General features: G+C 31.2%; 3 protein-coding genes across 3 annotated transcripts; all 3 read right to left on the minus strand.

Moving 5' to 3' along the window:
* Window positions 1-3,716: 3,716 nt before the first annotated feature.
* On the minus strand, window positions 3,717-9,469 carry LOC102617485 (3-hydroxyisobutyryl-CoA hydrolase-like protein 1, mitochondrial). Its single transcript, XM_052438876.1, has 14 exons — window positions 9,326-9,469; window positions 9,109-9,189; window positions 8,643-8,711; window positions 8,462-8,525; window positions 8,142-8,221; window positions 7,931-8,014; window positions 7,576-7,660; window positions 7,244-7,329; window positions 6,015-6,136; window positions 5,788-5,848; window positions 5,531-5,629; window positions 5,283-5,384; window positions 5,129-5,170; window positions 3,717-4,262 (listed from the first exon to the last, which is right to left on the minus strand). Exons 1-14 carry the CDS (start codon window positions 9,455-9,457, stop codon window positions 4,116-4,118), a joined length of 1,254 nt encoding a protein of 417 aa, XP_052294836.1. The 5' UTR covers window positions 9,458-9,469; the 3' UTR covers window positions 3,717-4,115.
* A 5,151-nt stretch (window positions 9,470-14,620) lies between these two features.
* Window positions 14,621-19,307, minus strand: LOC102626887 (3-hydroxyisobutyryl-CoA hydrolase-like protein 1, mitochondrial). The gene is made up of 14 exons (XM_006477109.4): window positions 18,740-19,307; window positions 18,525-18,605; window positions 17,764-17,832; window positions 17,605-17,668; window positions 16,856-16,935; window positions 16,668-16,751; window positions 16,475-16,559; window positions 16,293-16,378; window positions 15,827-15,948; window positions 15,634-15,694; window positions 15,429-15,527; window positions 15,233-15,334; window positions 15,087-15,128; window positions 14,621-15,001 (listed from the first exon to the last, which is right to left on the minus strand). The coding sequence occupies exons 1-14, from the start codon at window positions 18,776-18,778 to the stop codon at window positions 14,873-14,875; spliced, it is 1,143 nt and encodes a 380-aa protein (XP_006477172.2). The 5' UTR covers window positions 18,779-19,307; the 3' UTR covers window positions 14,621-14,872.
* Window positions 19,308-19,787: 480 nt separating this feature from the next.
* On the minus strand, window positions 19,788-21,245 carry LOC102627157 (probable aquaporin TIP2-2). The gene is made up of 3 exons (XM_006477110.3): window positions 21,050-21,245; window positions 20,453-20,703; window positions 19,788-20,343 (listed from the first exon to the last, which is right to left on the minus strand). Exons 1-3 carry the CDS (start codon window positions 21,174-21,176, stop codon window positions 19,972-19,974), a joined length of 750 nt encoding a protein of 249 aa, XP_006477173.2. The 5' UTR covers window positions 21,177-21,245; the 3' UTR covers window positions 19,788-19,971.
* Window positions 21,246-25,042: the final 3,797 nt, after the last annotated feature.

A 25,042-nucleotide genomic window follows, 5' to 3' on the forward strand; every position in this document is an offset into this window, starting at 1 on the left:
GTTAATATTATTTTTTATTAATATTATCATTATTAACATTTATTATTATTATTAAATTTTATTAACTTTATTATTTTAGTTATTATTAATTATTATTTTTATTTTTATTAATATTATCATTATTAACATTTTTTTAGTATTACTATGATTATTATTATTATTATAATATTTATTAACTTTATTATTTTAGTTATTATCAATTACTGTTAATATTATTTTTATTAATACTAATATTATTAAATTTTATTAACTTTATTATTTTAGTTACTATTAATTATTGTTATTTTTATTTTTATTAATACTATCATTATTAACATTTATTATTATTATTTTTAATTAATATCATTTTTATATCTAGATAATGAAAATTACATTATTATTATTATTAAATTTTATTAATTTTATTATTTTAGTTATTATTAATTATTATTATTTTTTTAATAATAATAATAACAACAATAATGATAATATTGTTAATAATGATAAATTAATTATTTTTATTAATTATTATTTTTTTCATTATTTTTATTGTTAATAATGATAATATTAATAAAAATAACAATAAAAAGAATTAATAATAATTAAAATAATAAAGTTAATAAAATTTAATAATAATAATAATAATTATTATTATTATTATTATTAATGGTATTTAAAATTTGAGAAATATAAAAAAATTAGAGGGATATAAAAGTAAATATATATTTCATTCTCATTCCCTTATTTTCATTCCCAACTCTGGAAATGAAATTTTCATTCCTTATTCCCAAATTGTGTGGGACCCATATATTTTATTCTCGTTCCCAAATTATATTTTATCAAGTAAACACATGTATCATTCACATTCCTTCATTATCATTTCCCATTCCATGAAGTAAACACACCATTAGAGTTTTACAGTCATCCAAGATTAATGATAAAGCTAGTAGCAAAGCAGAAATTGATCATTCGCCAAAACCGTTGGAAAGCACCAGCCACAGAGGCTGAACTAGGTTAGCACATGATTATATAATTAGTTTCGGGGGTGATTCAATTTGGCTAGTGTCGGTTAGCCCTTGCCAGACCAAAATCTGACACCTGGTCCAGTGCTGTGATGGTTCCAAAATATTTTCTGCCTAGCAGTAACTTAGACTTTGTTACTTGATTCTTGACTGCCATTATGGCATCTCGATGAACCAATGATTTTACTTGGATTAATAAAAGCTAGACGGAACAATCCATATTAATATTTGGATTAAGCTTGTCCCTAGTGCTAAGCATACGGCTAGTGTGATGTCACTTCCACGCTGTCTATGATCGATAATGGCCATAAATCCATAACAGACCAACCAAAGAAACGATTGAGTCAAATTAAGTTGCTGTGTTTCAGTGACATTACAGTACTGAACTTCCCTCTTTGCAATGCCAGTAATGCCACTTACGCGTTAGCCACCGACGCAACTGCCAGGCTGCCATGACAAATTCCATTGTTCATAGTTTTGTTTTGTCAAAAAGTGTCTCATCATTAGGAACAATATTATAAATTTATGTGGAGCACTGCGTCGTTTCAAATTTCAATTTCACAATAAACGAAAATTTTCACTTCCTGCAGAAGATTCCAGGTTAAATTTCAAATGAAAGGAGCTGGGGTAAAGGTGGACGTGGTAGCAATTTACATAGCTTGAAAGCGTCTTCTAATAATAATGGATCCTTATCTTTTAGAACCCACCCGAAAAAAGGCTGAAGTTAAAGGGGCCCCTACTTTTCATGATACACATATTTATACGAATGAGACATTCAATCCTGATAATGTGATTTGACCTTGCCAGTCTGTCCAAAGTTTTATGCCAAAAAATGATCAAATAATGGGACTCTGAGACTGAGAGCTAGCTCCCGACTTCTGAAATCAACGTCAGATCATAATGACAAACGAACCTGCTTGAGAAGTGAAGACCCACAGTTTAAAAATAGCAATATTCTCTATTTGCTTACATACTTCTTATGGTCTATGCTTATAGATGATGGAGATGCAGAATGTTGTAATGTAATTATTTAACTTCGTTTCTAACCCACCAATTATGATATAATTAAAACTTGAGATGTAACCAATAAATAATTTGATGTCCAGTAGATATTTCTAATCAACTTGAAATGCATGGTTGATTTAAGGTTCTTGGATGGCTCCTCATGGTAGGTCATGCATATATGATATTGGCCCATCTAGTTGGATTCGCCCAAATTTCTCTATCATTCAATTATTGATGCGGTGATGCCAATGATTTTGTTTGAACAGTTGCTTTAACCGAATGGGCAGCAGGAGGAGGAGTACGTAAAAAAGACAGAAATATGGCAGATCTTCAAGCAGATTTTACATGTCTCCAAACCGATCCAATGAAATATTTTAAGCTGCAATTTCTTCAAGTCGCTGGAGCTGTAGTGGGCTTGTATGCTTTGTATTATCTTCCAGCATTTGCTTCACTTTCAAAAGGAAATATTCCATTTTTGGCCTATGGTGGAGTTTTCAGAAAATGGTCTCCACCGGCGCATTGTAAAGCAGATAATATCCCAACGCCAGTTTTGCAAAATGTGTGGGGGAATCAAATACCAATAAAAGAAAATGGAATAAAGAGGATAGTAAATCTAGAAAAGCTTATCGTTGTCTTCCACTTATATATGCGCACGGGCTTCTGGGTCGATCAAACTAATAAAGTAGTTGATATATACCTCTTATGACCCTGAAACATCACCATTCACCGAGTGGGGGATAGTCACTTTAATATTTGGCTGAAAGTATATATCAGTCGTATTTTGATGGATAAACTTTGATTTACCCCCACTTAGAAAATTAAAAGTGTGAAAATATTAATTTAATCCATATTTTCGTTTAAAAAATGAAGGTAAATAAGGAGGTATGTTGAGATATATAATTTTTTTAATCTTCTTAACAGTAAATGGGAGTAAATTAAAGCTTTCACATTTTTAAGAGGCAAATGGAGGATTATCATTCTAATTATGGGTTAAAAGAGATTCGCTCTTTTTTTATCCACAAAATAACCTCTTCCTTTTACAAAGTTTCTTAGTACAAGTTAGACAACCATATTATGGACAAAATATTCATATAAAGTTCTCTTATAATGCAGATGTTAAAATGTAGATTTAAATTATATATTGTTATATTATAGCCAGATGACATTTGTATTTAAAATGTACTGAATAACTGATAAATTCATGTAATTTTATATATGAGTGTGTGTGTGGGTGTGTGCGCGTGTTACCTTATTGCGTGAACAGAGAGAATTAAACTTCACTATTAAATTCAATACATTGTTAGAGAAAAATATGTAAATAATCAATCTTTATTCTAAGAGTCCTTTACTAGCTAGGAGGAATTAGTAGAATAATGAGATCCTTTTCCCTTAAATGAAAGCAAATTCACCGAATAAATTGGAAGTGGTCACCAACTCTTTTTCTAAAGGGGATGTTTTGTCCTCATTGTAATTTTAAAATGGTACGTAATAACTTCTTGAAATATGTTTTTACGCAAGATGGATGCGTCCTTTTAGTTTGCTTCTTCCAGGAGCTGATAATTTTGTCCAACGCCCGTGATGAAACAAGATAAGGCATTATTAATCCGCTTAAAATGTAAACGACCATGTGCTGTTATCAGATCGTCTTGTCGTTTACGTAATTGAGATTCGAACGACTTGTCGCATATTTTTAAAAGGGCTTGGCCTCTCCTCTTCTGGATTATTTGGCTTCATCTCCTCAACGAGTAATGATATTCACCCTTGCCGCTCACTTTCGCGAGAACGATAGAATAAGGATTAGGATTCTCTCTATTTTTTACCAATAATTTAATGATGCATTACGCATATAAAAATTTAAAGTTTTAGGGTTTATTCATTTTAAATTACAAAAAGTACAATATTATTGAAAATCCTCACACTTACTATGGATAGGGTATATAAATGACGAACGATACACACCACTGATATGCGAATTTGCCTCCCCCCATGCTTTTCTTTTTTCCATTTATTTTTGGCCAAATAGCTACTAAACTGCCTTCCCCAGTCATGTGACTGATGTTACCAAATGAACTGATGCTTGGCACCACCAATATTAAATCGTAGCGTCGGTTACACACGAGACATGACATGAGAGAGTGAGAGTCCACGCAACTTGTTAGGCGAGGGTAGCTGTAAGTCAGGCTCGTCCCAACTCAGCCTCTCAAAGTATGCGTTCACCATATCTTCAGTAACTTGTTCCAAACGTAGCGGATACCACTGCATTATTTCATTTATTTTTTATTTTTAGATCAAGTTATAAATATATTAACTACCTCGTCACCGGAACAATGCTACACACACACACACACACTCATTCTTAGGCCGGAGAATCTTGAATTTATAAAATTGGAAATGAGTTCACAATAGTGTAAATATACTTTCATAATGTTATCAAATAATTTACAAGATTGTGAAAATCCATTCAAACTACTATCAACTCACTCCGAATTTTATATTCTTCATTCTTAGATTCGACAATTTTGAATTTTATAAAATTTAAAACGAGTTGACAATGATGTAAATATAATTTCATAACGTTATCAAATAATTTACAACGTCCTCAAAAGTTTGTTCATAACATTGCCAACTCGTTCCAAATTTTAAGTTTAGATTGAAATTTTTTTCATATGTATATATATATAGAGTCATTATCTAATACGGGATCCCTTAAGTTATTTAAATAAAGGTTTAACTTAAAAAAAAAAAAAACACACACACACACACAGACACACCAATGCTGTGAATTTTATCTAGTAGCTTATTGGAGTGTGTGTTTTTCTTGCCTTTTAACTTATTCTTTTACTTTAATAACTTTGTATAGTAATTTTCCAATGAGTTCCCTTAATTTATTAAAGTAAAGAAAAACCTAAAAGACCTAAAAAAACATATGCACTCTCTTTTTTTTTTTTTTGTGCAAACATGTTATTAAGTTGTATGGTTTTATAGTTAATTAAACACTAACTCTATTAAGTGATATGATTTAATAGTGAATTGAACAATGACTCTATTAAATTATATGCTTTAATAGGGTGTCCGCATAAAATAAAATGAAGGCGCCCGCACATGAGAATAAATATATATACCTTAGGTGTAAAAGATTTGTCCACCAATCGTGCACGAACTCCCTGAAGAAAAGAAATTAATGAAGAGCTGGCTTATTAATTACTATATAATAAGTGAAAATACGTATAGTCCTGCGTACTTCAGACGAGTATTATTAATCTTACTTGTACGTACCTCACAGAAATTGTTAGAGACCTGCCCGAAAATTGCTTGATTGGTCATACGATACTCACGCATAAGACATTGTTCTAGAGTCTGAAATCTGCCTTGTCGTATCTGTTTTTATGCATGTTTAATCAAACCAAACCATTATCAATTAATTAATTAATTAGGCCTGGCTTTTGATTTTTTTTTTATTATTATTTTGTGGGCGCGCGCGCGCGTCTATATACACGTGATGTAAAATGTGAGATACGACTTACAGATTTTAGAGAAACCTTCAAGCTCAGAGGTGGTGCTTCCTTTAGCTTCTCGAGTGTTGAGACGCACCACTCATCTTTTGTTTTCGCTGCTTCGCTCTCCTAACAAAAATGATTTTGTATTTGTTGTAATTTATAAATGCCATAATAAATCTTTGACAGATATTAATTACATCATTCCAACCATTAAAAATCGTTCCATTAATCAATAAGTAATTAAACTTATGTTAATTTTCATCTAATTAGAAAACAAATCTTACCAGAGCATGAATAATTTCCTCCACTGTGCCGTGGCTGAAACATTTATTCAGAATCTCAAACCTGGAAGCTCAAGATTTAGAATAATTAATTTTACAATCACTTCAAATCTAACAACATGTTTCGCTAGCTAGCTACCCTTAAAAACAAATTAATTAATTAATTAAAAAGCAAAATGGGCACTAGTTTAATTAAGCGTGCATCGAGAGTATAAGGCATAGTACCATACTTGTGAAAAATATGGTTTTGATTGAGATGCACGGGGTCACTGTATTTTCCAAGAAATGTACCCACAGCAGAAAAATCATCTGTGAGTAAAGTACCAAGTTGCTCTTCAATCAACGGAAGCCTCTGTCGACAAGAACTAACGTTGCATGAGTACCTACTTAATAAGCTAGCTGAAGAGAGTAATGTTGTAATAACGGAACTCATACTTTATTAAAGTAAGAAATCACTTAAAAAATAAGAAAAACGCACATGTAATACACTACATTACAGTGTATTTTTGTTACTTCCAGTTTATTCTTTATTAAGACATATGCTTTAATAACTTTTCTAAACTTTAATAAAATTAAAGATCCTAAACTTTTGTGTGTGTTTGTGTGTGTGTAATCGTTCTTAGGTGGGAATGCCCTCTTTTTTTTTTAACGTGGACACGCTTTTAAGTTATCGTTTAATAGAATCAAATTTTAATGCTACTAAACTGCACTAAAAAATGACTATATAGATATTAAAATAAAAGCGAAGTTGAGCCGCCAATGGGAGCAGAAAGGAGGTTATAGAACTGGATTGTTTAGCAAATACCATAGCACATAGTACTCGGAACCCAGAGACCAAGACTCAATTCATAAAAGCTCAAACTTACCCATCCGAACAAAGACGCACATATCCCTTTTGGGGTCTGACTAGTGAACAAAGTGGGAAAAACGCGACGAAAGTCTCTGTAATTGTAAGTGTTAAATTCATTTTATAATTAATAAAATATATTTCATGTATTGCTATTAATAAATTATTTTATATAATATTAAGAATAATTTAAAATCTTTATATATTTATTTCAATATTATGGTTCTACATATTAAGATTTAGTTTAATATAATATAAGATTACAAAGTATTAAAATATCTTTTTAAATATTGAATTATTTTAAAATGAATAAATTTTTATATTTTTTATTATAAAATATTAGAGTCATTTTTTTGGGTCAATAGAACTAAAGAGTATTATAATCAAAAGGGAGTTTTAGCATCCCTTATTCAAAACTTAGGGTTTATATGACTATTTCTCTAAACTTTAAGGGTGTAGGTGTTATTTATCCTGAATAATAAAAAAAAGAAAGATAAGATAAGCGGGGCATACACTCCACTACATGTTTATATATAAATGCATGGCCATGAATAATATATAAGAGAAATAAACTAAGGTTAATTAATTAATATGAAAAGATAATTAACACACAGCACTGAGTGAATAGTGCGTAGCAAGTCCACAAAATAGCATTTCTTCTCCGCTAAGTGTGGCTCCAGTTAGACCGAGGTATTCCCCTGTAAATGAAAATCAAAATAGCAGATATGAGATTAATAAAATAGCAGATATGAGGTATTCCAGTGTGGCTCCAGATATGAGATTAATAAAGCAAAGCAAATTAAGCTTATTATTGTTATAATTAATTAATTGTGAGTACACATAAATTAATATTAATATTACTATATTAGTATACATCATAAGCTTTGTGCCCATGTGATACGAAAATGAATGTTATAATGATAAAATGAACAAGCGAGACCTACCCAGGTGACCGGGCAAGCGTGAAAGATAATATGAAGACCCGACATCGGGATGGAAACCAATCAGTACTTCAGGCATAGCGAAAACCTGTAATTAATTAATTAAAATGAGTTTTAGATTCCTAATTAACACAAAATTCATCATATATATATATATATATATATTAGTGGAATAAAGATTGAGTGCTGAACTCAATTTTTACTAAGCCTTGAATCAATAATTATTAGATAAGAAAATAATATTTAAAATTTTAAAACAATTCGAACTATTGATTCAGAATCAGATGAATGAAAATAAAACTAAATTAAACTGCATTAATTCTTAATTCTGAATAAATCCAATTAATTAGCTCCATACAGTTTTCTCAGTTGCAAGACGATACGAGGCATGCACAGCAATTCCTGCACCGCCACCCATCGTAATGCCATCCATGATAGCCACCTACGTGTGAGCAGCAGGAAAGCAAGAATAACAAAGTGAGTTAATTAATAATTAATCAATATCCCATGCATGCGTTTAACTATTGATTAATTTCATAAATTAAGATTTAAGAATAAGACTAGCTCACGTGCGGCTTCGAATATGTGGCTACAAGGTAGACGAAGCTATACAATGTTCTGAAAAATTCTTTACATTCTTCTACTCTCCCTGCACAATTTTTTAATTATAATTTATAATAAATCATCTATAAATTAATAATATAATATTATACAGGACTGAAAACTATTAGTTACTCTATTATATCAGTATCACCCCATACGATATAAGAGAAAGTTAACAAGTAATGAATTCAATTTAAACATAAATATTAACCACTAATATTTAAGCCTCAATCAAATCCATCTTATTCTCTTTTGCATCAAAGTCGAATTGATCTGTTTCCTATACCTTCTTTAAGCATCCGATAAGCACCAACAACATCTCCGCCAGCGCAAAATGACCTTCCATTTCCCTTTCAAAAAAAAAAAAAACAAGTATACATAGTATGGATTATATATACTAAAGTTAAGAAAGAAAAAAAAAAGTTGAAAACCAATGGAATCTGAGTAGTAATAAACTTTTTACTCACCTTAATCACAACAAAATCAACCCCGGAATTATTTTCCCAGGATTCGTATTGTTTGGTAAGGAGAGCAACCTGAGGACAAGAAACTCAAGTACATATATATAGTCTTCAAAAATGTGCATCAATTCCTCAAAAACACAATAATAATCAATAACAATGATAATTAAGGAAGGGATTAAAATGAGACTTCAGACTCGCCGATTAAAGAATGCTAACCAAATATCGTAGAAGTGGGAAATTAACGGATTATTGTTTAGAAGTTGTCATTGGTGTTACAAGGCTTCTTTCTGAATAATATTTCATTAATTATTTTTTACTTTTCAATCAAGTTACTCATGTCACGTAAGCAGCCAACTCAGTTTATGCAAAAATGCTTGTGAGTCATCATTGTGCTTGCTTCTATATAAATAAAAAGTATCTTACTCTCTTTCTTATATGTTTCGCACTTGAAATTCAAAGTGATACAAACCATTGAAGTATTGAGAGCATTTAGCACATGGGGTCTGTTGAGTATCACAGTTCGTGAATTCGCTCTCTCTTCAACCAGTACCTAAAACAAATTCAAAAGAAAATTTAATTTTGTCGTCTCTTCCATGCATGTATTGTATATATATATATATATATATATATATAGCTAGCTGTGCATGCAACATGGTAATTTATTAAAATAAATAAATAAAACTAACCAAGCTGTGGGGTTGATCGTTGTAGTAATTCTTGCCGTTGTTGAGTGAAGAGCGCAGGCCTCTGTTACTTATTAATGAGGGAAATCGACCCATTTTTAAGCAATATTGGGAAATGATTTTGAAGCTTAGCATCTTGCTATTATTTTCGTGAGCTTTAGATGTTCTTTGGAGGTAATCGCTGGTTAATAAGTATTTATAGGGTAACAGATAAATGAATAATTATTGGTATTCGTGTAAGGCATGTTTACATTTTTCATGTGGGGTATTAATTTATTCTATGGGACTCAAAAGGATATTAATTAACTAATTAATTAATTAGTTAATCAGAAACTGAGATACAGATTAGTTTCTTCGTGCCGCGGGTAGACTAGTGAATATTCTTCTACATTTAGTTTGATTAGCTTAGCGATTAAATATGCATATTGTACACGATTGATATATAACCATATCTCACGCACTTAATGAATTTGAGTAGTTTCTTATTTTAAGGCGCCGTTATAACATGAAAATTAAGGCATGTTAAAATTAAAATCATATATTAAAATACTAAAACATATCATTCTTAATTAGACTAACGAATATAAGAAACGAAAAAAAAAAATTACTATTCGTATCTCAATTGGAACACAGATCAATATTTTCTAGTAGCCATACATTGCGTGTGTATCTAATTTGATTAGCATTTAATTTGCATAAAAAAATGATGTTAATCCCTAATATATATTCAAACTCTACATGAATTTGAGAAGATTATTTTAGACCCATTAGAATATTATCGAATGCACAAGTTCAAATTTTAAGATGAAAATATGTAATAACAATTATGCTTCTTAATCTTATACTTAATTTATGTTCACACTCTGCCTTTTGACTTCAGACGTGTCAGTTACTTCAGTTAAAAAAAAAAAACTCAAAATCAAAGAAGGAGAAATTAGTACGTCAAAAAAGGAAAAAATAATGAGAACAAATTAGTTGATTATCACTCACACTCTAAAATTCGACACCGGCTTGCAAGCAAGTCTTCAGACGTCTCAATTACTTTTAAAAAAAAATTGTCCATATAAGGGTGCTAATTTAGGTGGATTCGTTTATTCGATTTGATTCGAAGCAAATTAAATAGGTTTGGGTTTGAAAAAATTGATTATTTAATAAATGTGTGAATTCGATTCGATTCGTTAATTAAACAAATCGAATCCGGATTTGAAGATATTAATTCGTTTATTCGTTTAAGATTCATTTAATAAATAGGTTATAAACGAACCAAATACAATATATTAGTTTATTATTCGTTTAATTAAATTACTTATTAATTCTTAAATATTTATGAAAAATTTTAAAATTTGAAGGTTAATCTAGTAACTATAAATAATAACAAGACAATCTATAAATGAGATGAAAAATTTTATGGTTTGGATGATTTATTTAATTTTTGTAAATGAATTCATATTCAATTCCATTTGTTATGAATTTGTTTATTATTAGGATAAATGTATAATAAACAAATTTGGATTCGATTCGATTCATTTATTAATTCTATTAAACGAATTAAACAAATTGAACCGAATGTTCGTTTAATAAACTAATCGAATCTGAATCCACATAATTTTGACCCTTGGGATTCGATTCGATTATTCGTTTTGCCACCCCTAGTCTATAATATACACACACACAGAGTATATATATTTTCATAGAAAAGTTTATGGCTGAGAATTTATATTCCATGATCCAAATCAAATATGGACACATTAATATGTCAACAAAAAAAAAGTTGAAATTTTGGTATTGTTTTTGAGATGGTCCAAAATAATTTTAGAAAGCTAAAAACTAATTTTTAATGTTTAGTAAATTTTTTAAAAAAAATTAATTTTGGTAAAGTCACTCCATTCTACAATAAATTTTGAAAAGCATGGAAGGGGTAACTTTTGAAAATCTAATTTTAATAATTAGTTTTATAATTAATACAATTCAATATATATTATCACATATAGTATAAAAATCTAAAATTATCATTCTTTAATTAGGAAATAAAATCATTAAATTTAAAGAGATTATTGCTGCTATTACCAATCATATTCAAATAACAAAATAAAAGTTAAAATAATAAAATGGATTATATTTTATTTATCGATTATTATACTTTAGCAATAAAAAAAATTTATATTTATCCACATGCTTATAAATGTGTAAATAAATTTTATCCAATATAATGTCTTTTTCAGTTATTCGCATTCTTACAGCAGTTTAACTGTAACTCATAATATTTTTAAAAATAAATTCCACGAATTAATTAACTAATTTTCTTCATTACTCATTATTTCTATAATACAGTTAACAATAATTACTTAAAAATTATAATATTACCAAACTAGCCTTACGCTCCAAATATCTGCCCCAATTTGCCCGCTTCAACATATATATCAATTACGTTGACAAATATGTGTTCAAATCATAAATATTCAAAGAAAAGTGCGTAGTTGAGAATTTATATGTTACGGTTCAAATAAGAGAATGACAAATTAGGATTAAAAAAAAAAGGGGGGGATAAATTTGATCATTATCGTTCTTGCTACAAAGAGCGACACCAACTTACACGCAATTCTCCAAACGTATTATTTACTTTTTAAAAAAAAAATCATATTATATACTCCAAGAAAAGTGTGGTTGATAATTATATTCAATGACCCAAGAAACTCATGTTCGTCCACTCTAATTCTTTCTACCGTGGTCGTGGGGCTTGCCGGCTTGGGTTAAGTGGCTTAATGACAAGTAACTCATATGTCGTGTTCGTCCACTCTAATAATTACGCAGACTGCCAGTCCACTGAGGGCACCATACCAGTCAATGACACTCTAATTGAACTGAACGTATCGTGTGGGTTCACAAACGATAATAATTTTGCTGATCCGATGATGCTTTGGATCATCAATCTTTTCATATCGCATCAAATTAATTGAGTATAATTATGTGGATTACGTAGTTTAGTTTAGTTTTTTTTTTTTTTTTATTTGCATCTGATCAAATTCTTTACCACACTTCACTTTATATACATTAATTTATACGAAAAATTTGTGACTGTACTGTTATTTAAATTCTCAAACTTCGTATACAAATCTGTTGTGCTTTAATTTGCTGGCTATCATTTTAACCACTTTGTATTTTCTCACTGTCTCGCGGCCTTCTTTCTTCCATTTTAATTTTTCGGTCGCGCGTGGACTACTAGAAAATGTGTAATATGTATAGTTCATACAATAACAAAGTAACATAAGACTACACGTGAATCACTTATGATTTCTAGAATTTATTTTATGAATTATATATATTCAAGTGTGGATGTTCCTTTTTTGTAAGTGTGGATGTTCCTTTTTTTTTAAAAAAAAAAAATGGATTCGAGATAATAACATGAGATGATGTTGATGTGTTATTATTATTATTTATTCAATTAACTATAACATCAAATGGTGTTAATTCGAATCTCCATTTTAAGAAATGCAAGCATCCGACCTTTAAAAATTATGTATAGCTACACTAGAGAAAAACTCTCTCTCTCTCTCTCTCTCTATATATATATATATATATGTATATATATATATATATGTATATATATATATATATATATATATATATATATATATATATATAATATAATAATAATAATAATAATAATAATAATAATAATAATAATAATAATAAGGGTCCGGTTATTTTGAAATCGCTCTAAAATAAAATATTTTTTTATAACTACACGATCAAAGTTATAATGAGTTTTTTACTGTTTATCACTTTGCTCGCGTGATTGTGAGTCATGCTGTACATTAGAACAACTCCAAGGTAGCCATAACCTAATAATAATATTAATTACTGTGAATTTTGAACTGAAATGCATACATGATAATAAAATATTAGATGAAAGTCTAGTAAAACGCCCTAGTCTCTTTAATATGTATTCTAAATCGAAAAGCCTAATGCTACGTTTACTTGCCAGATTCAGGAATGAGAATCCGGAATCGGAATCATTCCCGCGTTTACTTGCTAAAATAATGAGCGGAATCATATTCATTTTCATGGACCCCACAACAATTTGGGAATCAAATATGAGAGTCTTATTCCCAAGGGGGGCTTAGGAATCAGACCCCCATTCCCTGCATTTCCCATTCTACCCACGTTAATTTTGTATTATTCCAAAAATACCCTCACTTTAGATAAAAAAATATAAAAAGCGAAAAATAAAAAAAAATCCCTAAAACCTAAACTCTCTCACCCATGCCTCCCAATCGAACGCCATTGGAGCTGCTTCCATCACCATCACAGCCATCATCGTCTTTGACGTCGTGGTTCGCTGGCTGTGGACAGCTGCTCATCGCTAGTTTCGTCTCGGTTGGGCCGCGTCGATTTCGTCACCGTCTCGATTTCACCCCCATCTCATTTCGTCTCCGATTTCGTCTTTAATGGCGACAATTATGATCTGATGCTGCTGCTACTGCTAACGACGATGATTGTTGTTGTCGTTGTTGTTGATGACGATGGCAATTGAGATTTTGATTGTTGCTTTTCTTTTTTTTTTTTGGAGAAATGGATTATTTTTGTTGATGATGATTATTTGGGAAATGGATTAATTTGATGATGATGATTATTATTATTATTATTATTATTTTGGAAATGAATTATTTTGTTGATGATGATGAATCCGATTATGATCATTATTATTTTTTGAAATGGATTATTATTTTGCTGATGATGATATTTTTTATTTTGATTATTGTGATTAATTTTTTATTATTATTAATGATAAATTATAATTAATTAATAAACTAACAATATATGAATATAATTAATTAATATATTAACAGTAATTTTAATAATAATAATAGTTATTATTGTAATTAACTAAGGGCATTTTAATAACTTGAAACAATTCAGACTATTACGATTCCAATTCTTGCACCTCGAGTAAACAATTTATTTTGATTCTCATTCCCAATTTCCATTCCAACCTATTCCAATTACTAGCAAGTAAATGCAGCATGAATGTATACAATTATCTCCATTAAACAAAGGTTAAATTTTGATATGCCACCTTAAATATTATAGAAATTTGATGCCTTGTGGGGTGATAAAAAGATAAGGCGGAGAGTTATTCAATTGAAGATAGATGCATTTACCTATATCTTTACTCTGTAGAGGGGGTAAAATTCTGATCTATATTCAGTAGGACCTTTGGTTGTCTGTAAATATATATAGATTCTTCATCGATCCATTTTTGAAATATATTTAAAAGCTGTAACAATTCAGAAAAAATAATATAAAAATCCTAGGACGTGGTTGCTTATTAATCAAGGCACACTTAAATCACGTGACCCTTTCACTTGGTCCTCTCCTTTCTGTCGATTTGACCACAGTAATACCACCAACTCTACATCTACTTCCTACGTTCACATGATTGGAACTATATAAGCAAACGGATAAGAATCGGTTTGGAAGTGCTTACTAAACTTATTATCACACCATATAATTATTAGTATTCCGCACATAAAAAGTAGCAAATGCAAATTACACATTTGCATGGGAGGCTTTTCGCAATTTGTTTGGTAGCTCTAACTCAGGCTCGTCGACACTAATCCTCTCAAAGTATGCATTTACCATTTCTTCTGTAACTTGTTCCAAACACGGCGGATCCCACTGCATTATTTCATTTCATTAATGAGAAAAGAAAATTGCTTGCATAAAGTCCATTACAAAATGCTGAACATCACAAAATTTGTACCTTAGGTGCAAAGGATTTCTCCACCAGTCGTGTCCGTACCCCCTGTTATCAAAAGGCAGAACAATAATTATTACTATAAGGTTCACAAAAATTCATAGAATGATTCAATTTTAAATAAAGATAGTTTTCACTTCCCATATTTGTACCTCACAGAAATCATTTGATATCTGCCTGGAGATCATTCGCATGCTCATACGGTACTCACGCTTAAGACATTCTTCAAGAGTCTCAAATCTGGCTTTTTGTATCTGTTTTAATATTTCACCAAACAATTAGGTCATGAGTTAATTGATACTGCTTGGCTTCGAAGTATAATGTAAAAACATGAAACAGAGAACTTACAGATTTTAGAGAAATCTTCAAGCTCAAAGGTGGAGCTTCTCTTAGTTTCTTGAGTGTTGAAAGGCACCACTCATCGTTTGTTTCAGCCACTTCACTTTCCTGAGAAAAGTTTAGAAATTATGATTCGTCAGTCTTAGGGATGTTGAGTTTAATCAAGTAGAAAGGAGTTAATAAATCAATGAACTAATAGAGTAGCTACCCTTACCAAAGCACCAATTATTTCCTCGACTGTATCGTGGCCAAAACATTTATTCAGAGTCTCAACTCTGCGCATAATCATTACATAGACTGTGTTAGATTATGACATGATTGTCCAACAAGGATAGTTAAAAGAATAAGGAAGCTCAAGATTTCAAATATGGTATATTGGAAATTTATTTGTGTATATAAGCATGTACCTGTGAAGAATACTGTTTTCATTTGGATACACATGCTCGCTGTGCTTTGCAAGAAAAGTTTCCATGGCAGAAAAATCATGCACAGCTAATGAACGGAGTTGCTCTTCGATCAGTGGAAGTCTCTGTTAACAATAATTGATATTAGATATGCAGCTAATTAAACAGACCAACTACAGCACAAAATTGCCTAGTTCTGTATTCCCACCCACATTCTTGATTGAAGAAACTCAAGTTCCGAAGTTTTTCATTGCAAACTCCACAAGTTTTCAAAACTGTCCCTCTACTTATTACACATCATACATACACTACTTTTAACATTCGGTTGTCATTAAACTCAGAGATAAACAAAGAATTTTGAACAGAGAATGAAGCGTGTTGTGCCAGACAGCGTTGCATTCTAGATACATCCCTAATTAAGCTAGAGTATTTTTTTTGGTCATTTTATATAAGAGAACAAGTAACAAACTGCACTGGGTATGTAGTGAGTAGCAAATCCACAAGCTAGCAGCTCTTCTCCACTAAGCCTCCCTCCAGTTAGACCCAGATATTCTCCTGTATTGAAAACAAAAAGGGAAGCAATTAAGCAACAATTTGATTAACACTTGATTAACACCTGCAAGATATGTTAAACATGAAATTTGAACCTACCTAAGTGACCAGGCAAATGTGAAAGATAATATGAAGCCCCAGCATCAGGATGCGAACCAATAAGTACTTCAGGAATAGCGAACACCTGAAATGATTATGTGAATGCCATGTAAGTTCAAACAAGCTTCAGTATGGGTGGAGAAAATTATAACATGTATAAGAAATCATGAATTTAAATATCAATGATACATACAGTTTTCTCAGTTGCAATGCAAAACGAACCATGGACAGAAAGTCCTGCACCACCACCCATTGTAATTCCATTCATGATAGCTACCTGCATAGAAAATAGCAGCAATGCAATCATGCATACAGTGGAATAAGCAACTAAAAGTATGTTGCATAAACATGTAAGGAATAAAGTATAAACAAAAGACTCACATGTGGCTTCAAATATGTGTTTAAACGGTACATTAAGCTGTAGAATGTTCTGAAACATTCTTTACATTCTTCCACTCTCCCTGCATATAACCAATTAATGAAGAAGTAGATAAAATAGTCAGCAGTTACCAGCAACAACCACATAATAATAATGCATATGTAGCAATTTGTGCATAATTAAATTTATTTACTTGCGTGTATATGTATGATTTCTGACAAGAAGTAAAGAAGTCAAACATCAACTATCCTAGTGCATTGTTAATGAAAGAGTAACAACTGTGGTTTCACTATGTTCCAAAAAAGGTTTAATAGAAATAATGATAATGGTGACTATGATGAGAAAATTCAAAATAATGCAAGTACTGATACTTCTACTCTCACAGCCAGGACAAATGATGGGTTATAAAATAATTAACTAACAATGCATTAAGGGCATCATCAGATAGAGAGTTTAGAATATCTCTATAGCAGTACAATCAACAAACAACATTATGTTATGAGTGCATTCATTTATTTTAACTACCGATTTGCAGCGTCAACATTCACAATAAATATAAAGCAGAACATACTTTATTAGATTATTGTAAGAATAATGCTATAGTAGACTAGAGGTATTCTAGAATTTATCAAACATGTCCCTACTACTGATTAATGAGGAAATGCTGAATTCAAAACAATTTAGCTAATAAATAATAATACTTAAATGGTACAGGGCTCATCGATTAACCAAATCCAAATATGTCTCTTACCTTTGCTAAGCAACCGATACAAGGTTACAACATCTCCACCAGCACAGAATGACCTGCCATTTCCCTTTGTATAAAAAACCAATAAACCGGTTGCTTTGACCAAGTTAGTAAGCTGAATTCACTAGAAGATAAATTTATTCAGAAAAAGAAAATACATACCTTAATCATGACAAAACCAACTCGGGAATCTTTCTCCCAGGACTCGTATAATTTAGTCATCCGAACACCCTAAAGAAGTGAGGACATTATGAATATAATAATTAGTCATCATGAGTCAATAACAATGGATACCAATTTTTTTTTAACAAGAAGATACACAAGAAAATTAAAAAAAAAAATTTCAGCCTGTTACTCTTGAATGATAGTATTACACACATATATACACAGTAGATAGTTTGTATTCCAAATAATGTGTCACCTATCATTAATAGTAATGTATAAATTGTTAATTAACTTTATTAGCCACCAATTCTTCTAATCTTGCAATGCATTCAATTGTGACACCTGAGGAATTTCATCAATTATTTAAGGGCCGTATATGTTAAATCTGACCCGCAAATGAAACTAGTAGTCGTAAAAAATGAACAGCAAACTAATATTTATCAAACTGAGAAAAGCATCACAAACATGGATGTGTGCCAGTGAATAGTGAAAAAAAAAAAAAAAACTTTTCCACAAAATGAGCTTTGTCCTTTCAATAAAAGCGCCTGTAAACTCAAATGTCCAAACACAATTGCAACGAAAATAAAGAAAGTGTATGCAAGGAAATTAAAATGAACAATTGAGCACAAAATTCAGAACACCCAGATCGCAAGAGTAACTTCTAAGACTATTCATCCAAAGATCTAAGAAACTGCTGTAATTACTAAGTCAGTAATTTAAAACAATAACAATAATGAGATGTGAGCCAAGAAAAAAACCATGGGAGTAAGCAGAGCATTCAGGACATTGGGTCTGTTGAGTATGATAGTTCGTGAGCTTGCCCCTTCTTCAACCAGTACCTGAAGAGAAGAAAATGCAATGAGTCATACATTCAGGGATACCGATAAATTCCAAAACATTAATAAAAGTAAATCGTGCACTGTTTGCATAATGCAACAAGATGATTGTATACAGCAGCGCTGAGCAAACTTACCATGTTGTCGGCATCGTTGCAATCGTTGAGTGAAGACATGCCTTCTGCTACCACTCGTTACAAGATCGTCTCAGGATAATGTGTTTTGGAGCTTTTTTTTGTGGAATATTATATTTATTTATAATCCTTGGGAAATGTCTTGGACCGGCGGCGTTTGAAGAATATTCCGTCGACACGTATATATTTATTTATTGCGAACAACTTTTGACGTTGGGTGTGAAGGTGTGTACAGTCTGTTGACTAATCTAAATTTTAGTTTGATTTTTCAGGTTGGTGATACGACATTTTTACTCAAAACAGAAACAGGTGAAGTGGATTACATGCAAAGTTCCGCAGCCCTTCAATCCTCAAAACAAATTTTTGACCCGAAGGCTGCCTGTTAGCATCTAATTACTACAACAACAACAACAACAACCAGAACAAGAAATTTTTTATATACGTAGCGGCAAAATTATCCGCGAACCCGTAAATTCACCTGCTGCGGGAAATTTTTAATTGCCTTAGCCCGCTGGTACATGGCGTCGGGCACTACTAGTTAAAGTCCCTTCCCCCAATTGACGTTGGGGTACCCAGCAATATTCGTCATGTTGATTTTTAATTTGTGCTCTCAATTTAGATATTTTAGAGCATCTCTAAAATACTCTTTAAATTTTACTCTTTAAATATCTATTTACTTACTTATGTGACAAATAAAAAAATAAAAAAATATGATATTCTCTAAAAAACTCTTCAAATAAAAATAACTTAATATTATTTTAATTAAATAATTATTTTTTTAAAAGAAACAATCAATAACAATGAAAGCACTTCTCTCTTTTTCTCCAATGAAAAATAATAAAGTATAAATTGAAGAGGGAGAAATCAACTCTCTAAATTTAAAGAGAGAGAATAATTTCTTATTTGAAGAATCTTAATTAGAATATCTTTTGGAGTCTTAAATATTGAGGTGACTCTTCAAATAATTAATAAAATCTTATTTGAAAAGTCTTTGGTGATGCTCTTAGTATAATAAAAAAAAAAATTTTAAAAAACGGCTGAACAAGGAAACAGAAAATGAACTTTCACAAAAACTCAAATTGACTTATTATTTACATGTCTTTATTACCACAAGTACAGCCTCTTTCCTGATGAACATTAAACATGACGAGGCACAACCCAGAAGAAGTACAGACAGAGAACCACTCGGACAACCCAAACCCAAAAAGCCCAAACAGATCTCAACCCTTTTCGCTTTAAGCATAGTCCTCAGTAGAGGCTGGGGTGTAAGACCCAATGAAAATATCACCGTAGACAAGCCCAGCCAAGCCTCCTCCAATAAGAGGCCCAACCCAGTAGATCCAGATCTGCGAGAAGTCGCCGCTGACCACAGCTGGGCCGAATGATCGGGCGGGGTTCATTGACCCGCCACTGAATGGGCCGGCCGCAAGAATGTTGGCACCAACTATGAAGCCGATAGCAATGGGTGCAATTGTTCCCAGTGGGCCCTTCTTTGGGTCAGCAGCTGTGGCATAAACTGTGTAGACTAGTGCAAATGTTATGACAATTTCCATAACCAAACCTTCAGCGGCATTCAATCCTGCACCAACTGCGTGTGTGGGAATGCTCTGCCAATTATACATACACAACACATCAAATTTGCTACAAAAATATACAATAAGGACAAAATAGAACCATGGTTACGATTTGTTGAAATAATGGGTAAGATGTGCATACCAAGCCACTAGTAACAAACTGGAGGAGGAGGCAAGCAACGATGGAGCCGAGGCATTGGGCAATCCAGTAGAAAATGCCAGTCAGTATGGTGATGTTGCCTCCGACGGCCAATCCCAATGTGACAGCTGGATTCAAATGGCCGCCGGAGATGTTGGCGGCGATGGCAACACCAACAAACAGTGCTAATGCATGGGCCACGGCCACGGCGACCAGGCCTGCTGGGTCTAGTGCCGCATCCGCTGTGAGCTTGCCTACAAATCCACAATAATAGATAAAATCATTCAATTACACGTGGCTCAATTCCTTCACTTCTTGTTTCATTAAAAAAAGTCACGAGGATGCGATCCGGCATGACCCCGGTTCAAAATTGGTCAAATTGGGTCCGTCGAATATTAAATGGAAAAACGATCTCTTTGTCTCGTTTACATGCATTTAAAGCTGAAGGGGACAGGACTGCTCATGCAAAATTAATTTCAGGTCGTATATGGACGAAACACACTGAAAAGATTTGTTGGGATTCACAGGGAAAAGCTGTACATCAATTGATGGCCAAAGTGAAATGCTAAATGCTTCAAACGATTAATCAGTGTCACTTACTATAAGCGATAGCTGATCCAACACCAGCGAACACAAAAAGAAGCGTGGCGATGAACTCGGCTAAATAAGACTTGAGAGACCCAACACTGAAAGAGTCACCGAGGCTGCCTAAAGTAATCTTCACCATTTCTGTTGCTCACTAGGAAATCAAATACAACCAGAAGAAACTTTTCTTTCTAATTGCTATGAGTTTCTTGAAAGTGTTGCTAGGTTTTTATATACTGAAAGTTAAAGACTATGCAAAGCAGAAAGAACAAGCCGGCACCGGCCGCGGGACCCAAATGCGTGAATAGAATAGTTATAATATATGCCGACCAACAGCCTTTATTTTGATAAATTAGAGGAATTATGAGCATAAGACAACCAACTTAGCTAGTAATTAATGAAGAGATAAGCTGCTTATTTTAAGAGCTCTATGAATGAGGATAAGCATGTTTTAAGAGAATATTGTCAAAAGTAAGCTCCATTGTGCATCATTGTGAGGTCTGATGTAATTTTCTAACTTACGAATGGTATTATTTTATTAAATTGGCGGTTGCAATGGGCCAATGATAGTGATGATAACAAAAACAATGTATAATCTTAAGGGTTTGGTTATTTTGTGCTTTTTCGTCATCTAGTAAGACTTTGTCAAGAAAATTTCATCCGCAAATTTGGTCTAATGCAGCTGTTTAAATTTGATCAGAGTAAAGGTTGACTAAATTATATGCATACACAGATGGATATGCCTGTTGTTTAGAGCTAGCAAAGTGGCAATCACATCCAAAATGAACAACATTTGGCTCACTTCTAGTTAAAAATTTTTAAGATAATCCGATCATGTACAACTTCTAATAAGTTTCTTGAGCATGAATTTACAATAACAAGATAGATTATCAAAATCTGTTAAATAAAACTTTGTGATGGCATAATTTTAATATTTAGACTTATAATAAGTCATATTTATAACTCTAAATATTTAGAAGAAAATCAACCCTCCCTTACTAATAAGCATTGGAACTAAATTTTGGTTCAATGGAGGTTATAATAAAAAAAGGGAAATTTGTAACCTACCTCCAAATAAATTGACATTTTGCACCGCGTCCCCAACAAATTTGACTTGTTGCACTGCGCACCCAAAAAAATTGACATTTTTGCACCACGCCCCCAATTCCGTTATTTTCTCAGTTAAGTTTAACGGCTCCGTTTAACTTTTGATTGAATGACAAAAATGCCCCTCTATGTAAAAAAAACAAAATTTTTAGCTCATTTAATTTTTTAAGGTTTTTTTTTCAATTGTAATAAAAAAAACAATTCTTCTTACATGTTCATTGTCACCACTATTATTTTTTCTTTAATTTTTTAAAGATTTTTTTTTCAATTTTAATAAAAAAAATTCTTGTTACATGTACATTTGTCACCACTATTATTTTCCTTTAATTTTTTTAAAGATCTTTATTTCAATTGCAATAAAAAAAATTTCTTGTTACACGTACATTGTCGCCACTATTATTTTTTCTTTAATTTTTTAAAGATTTTTATTTCAATTTTAATAAAAAAAATTCTTGTTACATGTACATTTATCACCACTATTATTTTCCTTTAATGTTTTAAAGATTTTTATTTTAATTGTAATAAAAAAATTTCTCGTTACATGTACATTGTCACCACTATTATTTTTTCTTTAATTTTTTAAAGATTTTTATTTTAATTACAATAAAGAGAATTCCCATTAAAATTAATTTAAGGAATAAACTTCCAATTTTACCCCTCCACTGTTAAACTTAACTGAGAAAATAACGGAATTGGGGGCGTGGTGCAAAAATGTCAATTTTTTTGGGTGCGCAGTGCAACAAGTCAAATTTGTTGGGGACGCGGTGCAAAATGTCAATTTATTTGGGGGTAGGTTACAAATTTCCCATAAAAAAATAACAAACTAGAAGTTAAAATAATGAACACGGAGTCTAATGTTAAAAATTTATACAAAATAGTTAAATTTCACTTCAACACATCTTTTCTCTTTAAAAAAATCTCCTTAACATAGTTCCACCACTACCATAAGGTTGTGTTTATTTGTTGGAGTGGGAGTGAGGAGTGTGGATTCCTCCCACTCCAGCGTTTACTTGCTTAAAATGGCCACGGATTGGGAATCCCACTCCGTGGGCCCCACTCATTTTTGGAGTGGGGAGTGGGAGTGGGAATCCACTCCCACCTCTCCCATTTTTACCCTTTCATTTAATTTAATATTTTATAATTAATAAAATAAAATAAATAATATTTATTTGAATAATAATATTATATTTAACTAAATAATAATTTACATTGATTCTAAGTTAAAATTGTTTTAAAATAATACTATTAAATTAATAGAGAATTAATAAATATAATATTATTATATTTATTTTAAAAATAATAGTACTATATTTATTTAATATTAATAATAATAAATAGTTTATTCTAAGAAAATATTAATTTTGTACTAAATAATATTATATTATTATTTTATATAATAATAAATTTAATATAATTATATTAAATAAAATAAAATAAGGTTTCATTTTATATTAATATTAATAATTTATTGTTCATAATTAAGAATATTAATAATTATAATAAATTTATAAATATAATAAAATAAATATTATTCATTAAATATATTTTTTATTAGTTTTGTAATTAAAAACTATAATTCTTTAAATAAAGATAAAATTGTAATTTGAAACTATTTACTCCCAATCCAAGACAAAGTAAACACATAAATTGGATTCTGATCTCTATTCCATGCTTCCATTCTAGTGTAAGTAAACAACATACTCCCACTCCCATTCCACACTCCTAATCCAAGGATTCCCACTCCTCAGGATTCCCACTCTAATCCAAAAAGTAAACGCAGCAATAAATGCATAGGGAGACTTAAACTCCCTACATAAAGAACTCAAACTCACATAGTAATTTATCATATTACTACAAGGATGGCAATGGGGGAAGGAGAGAAGGGGGCTGGCATCCTCGTACCCATCCTTGAAATTCTGCATATATCTTTGTCCCATTCCTGTTTCCATCATAATTGCTTGAGGGGAGAGGATGGCAATGCCTGACGATCGCCGATCCTCAAATAACTAAAATATGTTTTTAGTTTTTGAACTTAATTTAATCATACTAACCTAAAAATGTATAAAATAAAATGAGAATAATCACAAATGGGTCTTATTTCATTATGCTCCATGAAAATTTTGGTATATATGATATTCGAATAATGTTTTTCAAAATAAAATTCAAATAATGTGATTTGTGTACAATATTGATGTGAGTGTTGTCCACAAGCAATGACACCTTTTGGCGATCAAGTATGACGCTACGAATGCCGCATATCAGGCTATTGCCTGACAATGCAAAGAGCTAGGCTACTAAACTAATAACGATGCGACGTACTACTGTATTATAATGAGATGAGTGCTAGTCGTGGCATGAATAATTTAGAAAAAATAAGTAAGACTATGAGAGGGTGGCTTAGAGTTTGATTTGTGGATCGTGGGAGTTCTGGACTTTCGGCCATAGATAAGTTTGAATTACATTAAAGTCTCTATATTAACTAATATTTATATTATTTATATAAATATTTTGATATTTGTTATTTGCACTAATGTTTAATATTTTACAATTTAAATTTTATGTTTTTTCACTAATAATTCTAGAAATATAAATTATATATTATAATGAGAAATGGGGCCTTTGTGAATAAGAAATTGTGTAAAAAAATCGTCTTTGTCATTTTTCAAAGAAGAAATTAAGTATAAAATCATTCCTTACCACCCTCGAATTAAAAAAAAAAATCCCCAAAAATCTGTTCGCGTGGGAATTTTTGCCATTCGTAATTAAGAAATAATCCCCATAAGTTTGCAATTAAAGGTCAATTCTATTGCATTTTGGACCTTTCTTTTTTGTTGGAAAGGAACTATTAGTGATTTAATTTGACAAAAACGTTTGAATTAATTAGTTTATTGTGGCTGCCCC

This window comes from Citrus sinensis, chromosome 3 (assembly GCF_022201045.2).
Source record: "Citrus sinensis cultivar Valencia sweet orange chromosome 3, DVS_A1.0, whole genome shotgun sequence".
Lineage (NCBI taxonomy): Eukaryota > Viridiplantae > Streptophyta > Magnoliopsida > Sapindales > Rutaceae > Citrus > Citrus sinensis.

Excerpts from the sequence above, each read along its gene's own strand:
- LOC102617485 (XM_052438876.1), bottom strand. The coding sequence starts at position 9,457 with ATGCTAAGCTTCAAAATCATTTCCCAATATTGCTTAAAAATGGGTCGA. Across the intron at positions 7,330-7,575 it reads ACGCTTGCCCGGTCACCTGG|GGGAATACCTCGGTCTAACT; the intron begins GTAGGTCTCGCT and ends TTTCATTTACAG. Across the intron at positions 5,630-5,787 it reads AGGAAATTATTCATGCTCTG|GAGAGCGAAGCAGCGAAAAC; the intron begins GTAAGATTTGTT and ends CATTTTTGTTAG.
- LOC102626887 (XM_006477109.4), bottom strand. The coding sequence starts at position 18,778 with ATGTCTTCACTCAACGATTGCAACGATGCCGACAACATG. Across the intron at positions 15,335-15,428 it reads TGAAGATTTCTCTAAAATCT|ATACAAAAAGCCAGATTTGA; the intron begins GTAAGTTCTCTG and ends ATATTAAAACAG. Across the intron at positions 15,129-15,232 it reads TATCAAATGATTTCTGTGAG|GGGGTACGGACACGACTGGT; the intron begins GTACAAATATGG and ends TTTTGATAACAG.
- LOC102627157 (XM_006477110.3), bottom strand. The coding sequence starts at position 21,176 with ATGGTGAAGATTACTTTAGGCAGCCTCGGTGACTCTTTCAGTGTTGGG. Across the intron at positions 20,704-21,049 it reads TGGATCAGCTATCGCTTATA|GCAAGCTCACAGCGGATGCG; the intron begins GTAAGTGACACT and ends GTGGATTTGTAG. Across the intron at positions 20,344-20,452 it reads AGTTTGTTACTAGTGGCTTG|AGCATTCCCACACACGCAGT; the intron begins GTATGCACATCT and ends TATAATTGGCAG.